General features: G+C 45.2%; 1 protein-coding gene across 1 annotated transcript in view; it reads left to right on the forward strand.

The window, feature by feature from the left end:
* Positions 1–11,485, forward strand: part of SPG7 (SPG7 matrix AAA peptidase subunit, paraplegin) — a 329,497-nt gene extending 318,012 nt beyond the window's left edge. The window contains exons 15-17 of the mRNA XM_078670829.1: positions 1,011–1,174; positions 9,581–9,658; positions 10,584–11,485. Coding sequence (XP_078526955.1) covers positions 1,011–1,174; positions 9,581–9,658; positions 10,584–10,796 — 455 coding nt within the window. The 3' untranslated portion in view covers positions 10,797–11,485. The remainder of the gene's footprint in view (positions 1–1,010; positions 1,175–9,580; positions 9,659–10,583) is intronic.
* The last annotated feature ends 2,214 nt before the right edge of the window (positions 11,486–13,699 follow it).

Raw genomic sequence — 13,699 nt, forward strand, 5'->3', positions numbered from 1 at the left:
TATGCCACAGTCCGCACAGCTATATAGTTTGTTTATAGCATCATTACTTGTTATCGTAAGATGGCTAAAACTTTCTCTGAGGAGAGTGAAGTAGGTACCATTGCTCTCATGCAGAATGTGCCTATTCAAATAATTTGTAACGTCAGCTACATGGAGGTCAATTCATACATTACTGTATAGACTCAGACTCCAGAACTGATTCCATCAAGCCTCTTTGTACAATTTATTTGCTTACTAATGGTTCATGTCTCCTTGCTGCCAACTTTCAAATCCTCCTCCTGGAGGAGGCCTCTTATAGCTTGCTACTCTATTCAGAATATTTAAGGATATCAGAGAGAATCCCATGCTGGAGAAGGCAAAGTTGCTTACCTGTAATCCTAGTTCTCTATCGTGACTATTCTCTCTGAATCCATAAAGAACCCTGCCTCCTTTCTGGTTTCGAAGGATGTTGGGAACAACACTATGGCTGCATAAGACATTTTATTGTGTCTTTGAAAACAAACTGCCTCACAGACACTACAGTGCATGATAGGACGTTTGCCTGGCTCTGGAGTTCTTAAAGCTGTAGCCTTTTAATTTGGAGCTGTGTGTACCCAGCATATTAGTGGCTACAATTTCGTTAGTTTGGGGTTTTTAATTCGAGGTAGTACAGTAGTGTTCTTAGAAAAATGTATAATGTTTTAATTTGGCTAATTGGAAATCAGTTTTTGAAACTGAAAACAATAGTAGAAAGTGTTGCCTCTTGTGGGCTTGCTTTCACTTTAAATGCCTTTCTGGGGATTTCCGCATGCTCTAAGATATTAAAATGTGTTTATGGATTCAGAGATGATACAGATGATGGAGAACTGGTGTTACATGTAAGCAGTCTTTCCTTTTCCGTTCTTTGAGAACTAAGCACATATCCTCCAGTTGAGCGGTGTCCCATTGGAATATTATTACTTGGCTATATTGGAAAATACAGAGCAGCAACTTTTTTGATTGTTTGCCTAACCTTTTTCTTTTTGCTTCAGGTGCACAAGATGACCTCCGAAAGGTAACTAAGGTGGCTTATTCCATGGTGAAGCAGTACGGGATGGTACCCAGCATTGGGCATGTATCCTATCCAGACTCTGAGACGGTTTCAGGAATTGGACGCCGTCCCTTCAGCCAGGGTCTGCAAGAACTAATGGATCATGTAGGTAGTATCAATCTATATCTGTTTATTGCTGATGTCTGGCAAGCTGTATCTTTTAGGTTATGTAGCTTATTGAAACTTTTACTTTCAATTCTTTTCCTTGACCATCACAAACATGGTCAGTGGGAACCTAGAGAATTCATCACTTTTGGAATGTGTATTTTGGCTAATTCTGATGTAACATTGATCCCTGCAAATAATAGCTCCTATTCAGAATGTATGTGAGGGTACATGTGAGTGACTGTTACTGTTAATCTGAAAGAAACTCATTAGTTATAGATTCCTTACCTTTTTGAATATTCCCCAGGAGTCAGACTGGATCCAGAAAGTTTTTGTCAGCAGTACCCCTGCGCGTCGGAATGTGTCGTCGGTCGGATCCGCGTCGGTCGTGGATGACGTCGCTGGAACTACTTGGGCGCCGCTCTCGCGCACTGAAGTCAGTTCTTTCTTTTTCAGTGCCAGCCAGCGCAGATCCAGAGAGAGCGGTTCCTCAGTCATTTTTTCACAACTTTTTTGAGCGACTTTTGTCGACATCTTTTTGAGTCTTCAACTCCTGGTGCACATTAGGGAAGCCTGGTTTTAAGGCCTGCGATTCCTGTCACCGACTGATACCGGTAATGGATCCGCACCGCCTGTGCCTATTTTGCCTGTAGCGCGACCATGACCCCATGTCGTGCGCCATTCGGGGTCCCGGTTCAGAGGGAGGTCGCGGGACCGGCCGCGGAGCCATCATCATCATTCTTCGAATTCGTCAAAGTCTTCGCACTCTGGGTCAGGTAAGTCAAAGTGCCAGAAGAAGGCAAAGAAGCTGCATCGCTTTTCGCATTCACCTCGGCGGTTGGCCGACCGACAGAGGGACATGGGCGGTGCCCCTCCCGTGGCTCTGCGTACGGAGCCTGAAGAGTCGACTCCGGGCTTCCCTCCCTTTCCGGGACCCGGTGGGACTCCTGCCCAGCTTCGTATGTTCTGCGAGGCGATGCATGCCATCTTGGGGCAGCAAGCTGATCCCGCCAGCGTGCGCCTTCGGGCCCTGCGGCTTCGGATGGAGGGTCTCGGCCTTCTCCACCGCCGGCTTCGCCCACTGCACCAACGGCCCCCATTAGACCCAGGCCTGGGTCCGGATCGACGCCGGTTGACCTCATGACACTTGCACCGCAGCCGCGCCTGACTCCAGTCAACCCCCCCAGGCCAGCGTCAACCTCATCCTCCTCCTGAGAATGGAACTGGTGCGGGACGGATTCGATGCCTGGTGGGACCTTTGGGCCCCTATTTGTTCCAGGGGGTCCATTATCAAGGGAATTGTACCCCAGAGGATGATGAGGAGGAGGACTGGGAGGGGTCCCAGGACCCTTTAACTGACCGGTTGGAGCAGGACTGGAGAGAGGAACTGGGGGATGTCAGTGGGTTGGATACTTACCCAGATCTTGGCATGTTATCTCCTCCTACCGTGGCTACGGAGGAGGGAGCATCATGTGCAGTGGTGTTACGGAAGGCAGCCGAGGCCCTCAACCTTGAGCTCCCTATTGTGGCGGTCAGGACTAACCTCCAAACTGAAGTGCTTCAGCCGGCAGCAAGCTCTTCGGAGCCCCTGCTGCCTTTTAATGAGGCACTAACTGACATCCTTTTGGACACCTGGTCCAGGCCCAACACTGTGACTCCTGTCCACAGGATGGTCGCCAGACGCCACCGCACGGCTCCGTGCGACCCCACTTTTCTCTCCCAACATCCCACCCCTGAGAGCTTAGTGGTCCAAGCCTCTGCTTCCAAAAGCGTGTTCCCTACTGCTCCGCGGGAACGGGAATCCATAAAGCTGGACCACTTTAGAAAGAAACTTTTTTCTTGCGCCTACTTAGGACTGCGGTCGATATATACTGCATGTCTTTTGGGCCCTTATTCCCACCCTGTGTGGAATACGGTTGCGCAGGCGCTGCCCAAGTGTCCGAAGGAGGCCCAGACAGTGCTCTCCTAGGCTGTTGCCCATGGGAGGGATGCAGCAAAGTTTGCCATCCGTTGTGGGCTGGACAGCGTGGACTCTCTGGGCAGAATGATTTTCACGTCAGTAGCCCTCAGACACTACGTCTGGATGAGGTCCACTGGTTTTTCGGGTGATGTCCAGAACACCCTCATGGACATGTCCTTTGATGGCCGTCGCCTTTTTGGTGACAAAGCAGACAACACTTTAGAGCATTTCAAGGGCTCACGGGCTACGGCCAAGTCCATGGGCCTCTCCAGCTGTTCAGCACAGTCTGCTCTTCCCTCCTTTCGTGGCTATGGAAGGGGCGCCCCACTACATTCGGCCCAGGGCCACGGACCATAGCAAGCTGCCCAAGCTTTGCGCGGAATTGGGAACCGCTGTCGCGGATCAGGGGGCCAACGGGCAGGCCAGTCCAGTCCACAAACCCCCGCTCTGCAGCAGCCTCTAAACCTTCCTAGTCTGACATTTCAGGCCCATCAAATGCCAGTGGCCAGCAGGATCCGCCATCACCTCCCCCACTGGTGCACCATCACGTTCGACAGGTGGGTTTTGCAGATAGTCTGAAGAGTCTACTCGCTCCCCTTCGAGATTACCCCTTCAGCCATGCCACCGCAATACCACTGCATGTCAGAGGATCATCTGGCACTTCTCCCACAGGAAATTGCGGCTTACTTGGCCAAGGGAGCCATCGAGCGCGTTCCCGTCTCAGAAGTAGTTCGTGGTTGTTACTCCCACTACTTTCTGGTGCCCAAGAAGGACAAGGGCCTGCGTCCTATCTTGGATCTCAGGGACGTCAACCGCTTCCTCCAGAAGGAGAAGTTCAGAATGTTGACACTTGCTCAGGTCCTGTCTGCCCTCGACCCAGAAGACGGGATGGTAGCGTTGCACTTGCAGGACGCCTATTTTCACATCCCCATTCTGCCATCCCACTGGCATTGCCTATGGTTCACGGTAGGCCACGAGCATTTTCAGTTCACCATGCTCCCCTATGGCCTTACCAGTGCCCCTCGGTGTTCACGAAAGTGATGGAGATGGTCGCAGCTCATCTGTGCAGATCAGGGGTTTCAGTCTTCCCCTATCTTGACGACTGGCTGTTATAGGCAGGCTCGCCCCAGACAGTTGTCTCCCACCTCCAGACTATCGCCGACCTCTTGCATTCGCTGGGGTTCTCCATCAACATGCTGAAGTTACACCTGATTCCCTTTCAGAAGCACCTCTTTATCAGAGCGGTTCTGGACACAACTAAGTTTCTGGTTTATCCTCCCGAACAGCGAGTCCAAGATATTCGGGCTATGATTCTGATCTTTCAGCCTCTATCCCGGGTTTCTGTCAGGCTGCTGGGCCTCATGGACACCTGCATCCTGCTGGTCGATAATGCCAGATGGCATATGCAGGCTCTGCAGTGGGACCTGAAGTTCCAGTGGGCGCAGCAACAGGGCAATCTGTCCGATTACGTCCAGATCTTGGAGGGCACTGCATAACAATTGCAGTGGTGGCTCACGAACCAGGATTGGGTCGACGGCAGATCCCTTTCCCTTCCCCAACCAGATTTTACAGTGGTGACCGATTGATCAGTATACGGTAGCAGTGGCAAATGTGGGCAAATTCTGTTGCTGTTTTGTTGACGTTTGGGTCACTTTTGACAGAGTTGATTGTAGTACCCTCTGGAAAAAATTTGGCAGATGGAAAATCCCTCACAACTTGCTGTTTATCTTGCAAGAAAGAAATTCTAGCAATGGGGTCATGGTTGATTTAAATGCTGTACGGGCTTTATAAGAAAAAGTTCAGGTGGAAAATAGTCTTAGGTGCAGGGGTGTGTTTTAGCACCTCTTATTTTTACTGCTGATTAAATTATTTCACTCCAAAAAGGGGGTATGTACGCAGACTTCGTTATAATGCACTGCACTCCAAGAGGTAGCATAAATGTTCTGCTTTTCATTCATATTGCAGATCCAATAAACTTATTCTCAACATTGAATAGCTAAGACTTTGGCTTTCTCCAAATGGCCTAAGAAATTGAATTGGCACCTAAATAGTATTCCTTTGGAGCAGTTTAGTGATTATAGATAACTGGGTCTTACGTTTGCAAGTAATATAAAATGTCATAACCATTCAGCAAATCTGGGAACTTCACTTCTTGCAACTGTCAATACCCTGAAATGGTTTGATTCCCGTTTTAGAGGCTTGTCAGTGGAGCCCTTAAAAAGAGCAATATTAGGTAAATTAATTCTGCAAATAATGTATGGAGCCAGTTAACTTACTATTGACTTCTAAGTCATATGGGAGACCCTGGAAAGCCTTTGTTAAAAGACCCTTTTGGGCTTCCCAAAAAGTCTGAATGCTCAAACTGTAAGGTTGGAGTTTGGTCTCATTTTTTGGTTACTCTTCGCTTGTTCTTGAGCAATAACATCCCAATTCTGAAAGGTATTATCAATGGTCTGATGAATTTTAAAACCTTATTGTAAATCTTTGTAACAAATTCCAATTTAGAAATTGATAGCTTTAAGAGTGAATATTTGCTGACTAAATAAGGTTAAGAGAGTGCTTTGCGATGCGGTAAAGGGAGGTACATTAGTAGGCAATAGACATTACCTTGCTGCAATATCATCTGTAGGTTACTCATTCAGAAGCCTGGGGATATTGATATCTTCCCTAATTTGTTTCAGGTCTGCGATGAACAAATGCAGTGTATTTACCTACAGTTCTAATTAGGAATAGACACAGTTTGGAGAATTACTGGCTGTAGGAAAGTAGGATATGCTTTCATGGTTGCCTCCACTTTTTGCCTGGTGTCAGTGTTTTGACTAGTTTGCTAGGATCCTGCTAATCAGGACCCTACCATCTGTGCTCTCTCTCCCAAAATGGCTTTAGTAAGGACTTTTGTACCTCCACACGTGGCCACTGGCGTACCCTTACAAGTCCCTAGTTATGGTTTTAAGGTACCCAGGGCATAGGTACACCAGGGGTCTTCCATGGGCTGCAGCGTGTATTGTGCCACCCCTGGGAGTCCACTTAAACTCAGACTACAGGTCTGGCACTGCAGCCTGTGTGAGGCGGTACTTGCACCTCTCACAACAGATATACTATATCTGAGGTCACTACACTTAAAATCTATAAGTCACCCCTATGGGAGGCCTTTCAGTCCTGAGGGCAGGGTGATTGGTTATAAGTGTGGGGGACCCCCTGCATGAGCAGGATATTCCTACAAACCCCAGACCGATTATCGAGGCTTTGTATGTGCAATAGCCATTTTAAGACATATAGTGGACATCAGTCATTACGAGATGTCTAACTATATAATGGCTCCACCGAACCTTGTCATGTTTAGTATCAAACATATTGGAATCAAACCCCAACAATGATGCCGGTGTTGGAGGTATGATCCCATGTACTGATTTGTCCTTTAGGGGAGCTCCCCGTACTCCCTGGTTACACATTTTCAAGGTCTGCCAGCAAGCTAGTGCTGCTGCCAACCACAGACACTGTTCTGCCCTGCTGAGCTGAGCTCGAGCAGGAGAAGGTAGAACAATAGGTTTCCTGTCACAGGGAGGTGTGGCCACCTCCCAGACAGGACTTGGTGTATTGGGCTGGGGTGGGATCGCCTTCCAGCGCCACCAGACTGCATTGAAGGGCACATTTGGTGCCCTCCTTGCATACTCCAATTTGAGCCAGTTCAGGAACCCTGGACCCTTTCCTTGGGTATTTAAAGGCTCCCCCATGGGATCGTTGTCAGATTTGTTGTGTAACAAGACTCACCTCTGAAACCAAGACACTGTTTGACTGTCTGGACACTTGGGCTTCATTGGACTTCAATTGGAACTGACACTGCATCAAGGAAGACTCCTGCTGCTCCTGTTCTCGCTGTTCTTCAAGTATTCTGCCTCGTCTGTGTCTGTGTTTCGCTCAGGTTCTCCAGAAGTCCTGTGGCCATCAAGGGCATCCGAAGAAATCTCCCTTGGAGTGAAGGAGTCACTCCTGTGCCCCTCAGGCACTGCAACGAAGCTGACCAGCCTGCTGCTCCTGTTGTCCTACAGACTTCTTGAGGCCAACACAGGTGTTGGTTCTGCAGCTATCCAGAGGCCTGACCTAGCTTCCCTGCAATTTGGAGGATAGTATCCTTCATCAAAGCCGCTGGGATCATACCCTTGTGCACCACGTCGACTTGTGGGCTCTGCACTCCAGAGATCTTCGGGCTAATAGAAACTCCAGCACTTCACCCCTCAAAGATCAGCGCACTGACTACACTCCGTGCACCGTGGGCCTCTATCTTTGGCAAGCTGCCTGAGGTCCTCTTGTGACTCCTGTGCCTTTGTCCTAGGGGTCCTCTCGAGGGTCTTCTGCTGCTTTGGGGGGTTCACCTGTTTTACTTGGGGCCTGCTCTGTCTCTCCTGCACTTGGTGAGTCCTTTGGACCTTGCTCGTCCCAACGATTGCATCTTGTCGTCTTCCACACCAGTTGCGGCCTCCAGAGCTTGTTGGTGCTCCCGCCGGACACCGACGACCTAGATACCAACATCTAACTTGGGACAGCTTGTGTAATGTGCCTGGTCTTCCTCCGCGTCACTTGGTTCCCACAGCTGCAGCAACAAGTCCTCGACAACTCTCCTGAGCTCCCTGCCAAGGGTGTTCATTGGGCTTCCATGCCTCCTGGTCACCTCCGAGTGGCATAGACTCTGTCCCCTTTGCTTGCTTCTCCTCTTCAAGAATCCATCCTTGGATTCCACCAGACATCTTCAGAGACTTCTCTTCCCAAGTTGTCCTTTGTCATCTACTGGAGGTTCTGACAACACTTAACCTCCATATACCTGGCTTCCCTGGTGCAAGGAACCTCATTCATGGGGCAGCTACAGGTGAGGTGGCTCTCCAGCCTTCCATCCGCCAAAGGTTTTCTTCGAGTTCCTCTGGGAAGGGTCCTTTTTCTTTAAAACTGAACCGCAACTTCTCCATAGGCTTCCATTAGGTACGCAGCTGTGTTTCTACTCTGCACCCACCCTCCGTGGAGTTCCTGGGTACCTACCTTGGCTGGTACCTTGTTTTCCCAGCTCCTCTGAGTCATTTGGTCCAAGTCTCATTCTTCTTTGTAGTTTGCATTCCTCTTCTTTAGTATATGGTTTGGTCTCCCCCCTGGAGACCAGTGAATATTTGCGCTACTTCCTGATTTCTCGTAAGTATTTTCATGTGTATTGTTGTTATCTCCGACTAGGAGATAAACCAATGTGATAGTGATTGTGATGTGTAATAAATAGACTTATTTTTATAAACACTGTGTGGTTCTTTCTTATCTAATCTATACTATTGATTAAATGTGGTAAAAACAAGCTGCTTTACACTCCTTTAAGATGAGCCTGAAGACTGCTGTCCACCACTACCACTTTCAGAGACTAAGGTTATCAAAGACCACTAGAATCACCTTAAGGGTTGCCTAGATTAGTGCAAGGTACATTGCTCCTTTAAGTATGCACCATATACTAAGCCAGCTTCCTACACTGGCTTCGGAGGTAGAGTCCTTGAGAATAACTGATATTGTATTTGTGATCTAAAAATGAAATGGTTTGGAACCTAGAAAGAAGTCCTATGAGGCCTCCAAAGCAGAACGTTTAGTTTAAAATATATCCTAAGGCTTCCCTGCTCACAGCTATGTATCTCTCTCTGTGTGCATACAGCCAGGGCAGAGTCAGCTTCTGTTGCTTCTCAGATACAAGTTCCACTTAGCTCATATCTGAAACAGCAGGCTAATCCTCATGCTTTTTGCTGACTTTACTCTTTAAAAGCAGTTCTGTTGCTGTTTGGATAAGATATTTGTGGTTAACCTCTCTGATTGTAGAGATATTTTCTACCTGTCATAAGTCATGATTTGGGATTTTCCGATTTGTAGGATTGATGACACTGGGATACAAGAATAGGTACAAGTTATTAATTGTAATAATTCCCATATCATTAGCCTGATATCCATTAACCATCAGCTTTCCTCATCTTGCATTGGCCGTAAGTAATACCCTTCTTGATAGAAGAAAAGAGGACTGGGGCTATCTAGTTGACAGGTCGAGTCTGGTAGTGGACAGAGCCTCTTTGTCACAGTCTTCTTACTTGCTGACAGCTCATTACCGTCCTTGCTAAGGTCTTTCCATTATAGTGCTGAAGAGACTGAATGATTAATAAATCAAGAATTACTACCATGAGTAGATTACTCTTTTTTACCTATGCAAAGTGAGACTTTCCCCTTAAAGCTAGGGACAGTGTTTAAGTCTGAGAAGCTTCTGAAAAATTTGACTCTGAATACATTTAGGCTAAGATGAATATTTGGTGTGTGCAGCAAGAGTGGAATATTTCAGTGCAGCATTTTATGGTGAATACATGCTTCATTCAACATGCCTTCAGCATACTTTTATTCTTCCTCCGCACTAACTTCCTGTGTTTTGTTTCTTTCCTCAGGAAGCTAAGCTTTTAATTGCTCAAGCTTACAGACGGACAGAAAAGCTACTACTGGACAACAGGGACAAACTGCAAGCGGTATGAGCCGGCATTGTTAATAGGTTACTGAATGGACTCTATGTAGAGGACCAAAAAAGCTGAGGGCATTTACTAAATTAAATGTCCAGGTTTGAGTAGGCATCTGTCTCATTCAGACTAACCATTCTGCTTTACATGCTATGTAACAGACAGATGTGCAGGAAATCTGGAAACCCTCTTCAAAGTCCCACAGGGATATTTAGATTTTGAAACGTATATCTCTGGGAACTGCTGTTTCACCTGAGTCTGAGAGACATTACAGAGGACCTTGTGGACATTGGGCAATCTGCAGTTCTCTTTTGAGCAGGGAAATGCTTTGAGGTAGAAAGTACTGATTTGAATAAAGGTTAACTAGAAACTGCAATGATTGTGAAATTGTGACTGAACCTTTAGGAGCAATAAGGAGGTATGACATAGCAGTGTGGGTTGCCAGATAACACCCGTCCTTCACATTGCATGCCGATTACATTCAATGTGAAGCCTTGGCCCATCCAGTAAATTCTTGCTGTGTAAAAGCATTATTTTTTCATCGGAACACAAAGTCATGCTTTAGTAGATATGACCGCCACCACCTCAACTGTTATGCCTTTAAAGTAAGAAGTGGAGACCTTAAACCAGACAATAAATATTGGGTCTCCTTTTGTTTTTGTAATGTGCATCATGGCCTGTAGGCTTTGCAGGGTTATTATGTGAACAGAGAGTAAAGAACAAGTAGGAGGCAAAGGACAAATAGGCATGGTACGTCCCATTCTGAAAGTTTATATCCAGTGGAATAAAGAAGATAGTTTAAAATGGAGAGAATTAAAAAAAACTTCACTGAAAGTTAGAAGAATCTCACTGATATGACAAAACCTAACAATTTTTGACAGTGTTTGTGGCATCCTAATAACCCCAACAATGTGTTTGTTTTTTTTTAAACTTTCAGCTGGCCAATCTTTTGTTGGAGAAAGAGGTTATCAGTTACAATGACATTGAAGAACTGATTGGGCCACATCCATATGGGCCCAAAAAAATGATTGCTCCTCAGAGCTGGATCGATGCGGAAAAGGACAAACAAGACACAGGAGATGAGGAGCCGCCCAGGAAGCGGAAATCTCGAGACGAGGATGAAGAGGAACCCATCCTAAGACTTGTATGAAGTTGTCTGGCACTTGATGGAGATGTCTTCATTCTTTATCCTCATTGCTCTCTACAGTTCTTTCCCTTCACTGTGCTGTTACAGACTCACATTCACTTGATTGTGGGAAACAGGACCTTCATAGAGAGCGACAGGAGTCTGTGGTATTTCACCACACTGTGTTCTACTATTCGGGCACCCATTGCTGCATTCAGAGGTTGGATTTTTTTATGCGACTTAAAGCACTGACATGAATAGACTGGTGTAAATGATAAGTGCCATTTTTAAAATCCAACACTAGATGTAAAATTGGTAAACAAACTGTATGAATTGCCTCCCTTATAACGTTTCACTAGGATGTGTTTTTAGTCTTTCAGTTTTAGAAGAGCCTTGATCTGCATTTGCTCACGTCTCCTTGATTTTGTACCTTCAGTTCTAAAGATGTACAATGGGTATAAACCACCACGCACATATGGCACATTGCCATGCTGTAGCAGGGTGTGCTAATGTGTTGGCGAAAGCATGCACTGTATATGCCAGAAAAACAGCCACATCATACTTTGTTTCAATTGTAAAATTGTAACTGGTGTTCGTGTTTTATAACAAGGTTGACCATTACCAGCAATGTGGCCTTGGCAGGAAAGCTCAGACATGGCCTTTGGAAATGATTTTCTGAATTCAAATATTGTCATAAAGACCTAGTCTTTAAACGTTTTTTTGTCATTAATAATCATTATGTATTTCCTACATGCATAAATTATTGTTTCTTCCCAAGCTCTTTCAAGGCTAGAGTTACAATTCAGCCTCCTCAAATTATGGAGTCAGGTGTCAAGTTGTGCAGTGTCAGTAGTCTAAAAGGCTTTCAGTCAGGAGACTGAAATAGTGGTTTTTAACAATTTGCATGCACATACTTTCACTGAAGATAGTATCATCATAAAATCTTTATTCGGTTGACAAGAAAAAATAACCATGAAAGAGCACAAAACACTCCACATGAAATTCATACTTATGTAGCTCATTTGCATGAAATACAAGTAATGAAAATGAATACCAAATAACAATTAAAACAGATAAAAAAGCACCCGCGCTTGCAATGATACATAAATCAGTCAGGTCTAGAACACCTACCCCTCCATGCAGCTCATATAAAAACAGGAAACAGCAAATAAAACGGCCGTTAGGGAGCATCTGCAGGTACATAAGCGCAGGACGGACTTGAGAAACATTCAAAGATTTCATGATTAACTGCTTTCTAGGCCTTATAAAATAGTTACAAAACTTGACAAAATGTAGAGTGTCTTGTGGAGACCTATTGTCGCAGCCACAAGGCAACAAGACCTGGTTGGGTCGATCCGCCCAGTGAGGCCAGGAGATCGTGTAACAAATTAAATCTGAACCTGGCCAATACAAATCTATCACGCATGTTAAGTACCTTCCCTAGATTGGGCTCCATACCCTGAACAGTCCTTAAAAGCATGTGTACCCTCACCAAGGGTTTCCTTGACTCAGCCTGTTCTTTGGTTAGCAAAGCCAGTTCAAAGAACTAAACCTTTACTCCTTTCAGTTCTTTTTTTTTTTTTTAAATACATTTTTATTGAGTTTTTTTTCCTTTTAACCCCTCCTTGAGCAGTACATGATTACAATTATTTAACATGTCCTCCACCCCCTCCCCCGCAAGTTGAGTACATACTAGAACAAAAACAAAAATAAAAAAAAGTAAAACACATTACATAGTACATGGCATTACTTTGTCCAAATTATATTAAGAAAAAAAACACAAAAAAACCCCAAAAAAACACAATGTACGCTTTCTCAATATAAACGATTGCAAAGAGATTAGTTTGTATAATTATCCCACCGAGATCTGTATCCATTGTGTCAGTGGGTCCCAAATTTTTAGCCCCATTTTCTTTCTCTTTCTGCCTTTCTTTCGGTATATGGCCTTTTCTAAATTATATATGGCCAGGAGCCTGGCCCGCCATTGTTCAAAGGCAGGGGGGGTATGGTCTAGCCATGCTGTAGCCAAACATAATCTGAATACCGCTGCTGCAATAAAAATAAGTTCTTGGATTTCCCTTGGGCGGATGTCTCCATCTAGGCCAAGCATTATTTCTGCCGTTGTTATTTCGATTTGCATGTTAAAGATTTTAGATAAAAAAGTGGAGATTTCCCTACGTATAGTACCTAGTGTGACACATGTTGCGAATATATGTACAATGTCTGCCTCGTACTGCTTACAGTGAGGACATTCTGTACCTTTCCCAGGCCCCCATTTGGCAATCCTGTTCGGGGTATAATCTAGCTGGAAAAAGGTTTTATAATATTGGGCTTGAAGGTTGGCCGACATTAGCCATATTTGGGATGCCATGAATGCTTTCTCACAGGTATCTTTTCCCACATCTAATTTTATGTGCCATTTTGTTATATATTTTTGCATGTCATCGGGTATTGTGGATATAAGGTTGTTATATATACCTCCAATCTTTATTGTGCTGTTAAGAGTTATTGTGTCAATTAAGTCGATTTTTCCAAATTTTGCCGGGCCTCCCCCTTTCTTCAATAAGAAATCTCTAATTTGTAAAAATTTCAAGAAATCTGATTGATTTAATCCGAATTCTGTTTTCAGTTCATCAAATGATTTGAATCCTGTATTGGAGTAGAGATTACCACACTGGGTAATCCCTGCCCTTTGCCATCTGATCATGCATGCGTCATTAAAAATTTCTGGGAGATTGGCATTTCCCACTAACGTTGTGTAGTAAGAAAATCTCCCGATATCCATAAGCTTTCGGACGTTGTTCCAGGCTGAGTATACACCCCTTTAGGTTTTAAATCGCACTTTTTTGTAGTAGCAATTATAGGTTAATCGCCAGAGATGTGCTTGTGTTTCACTACCTAATATTAAGCCCTGCGGTGTCTGGATC

The sequence above is a fragment of the Lissotriton helveticus genome, chromosome 12 (genome assembly GCF_964261635.1).
Source record: "Lissotriton helveticus chromosome 12, aLisHel1.1, whole genome shotgun sequence".
Lineage (NCBI taxonomy): Eukaryota > Metazoa > Chordata > Amphibia > Caudata > Salamandridae > Lissotriton > Lissotriton helveticus.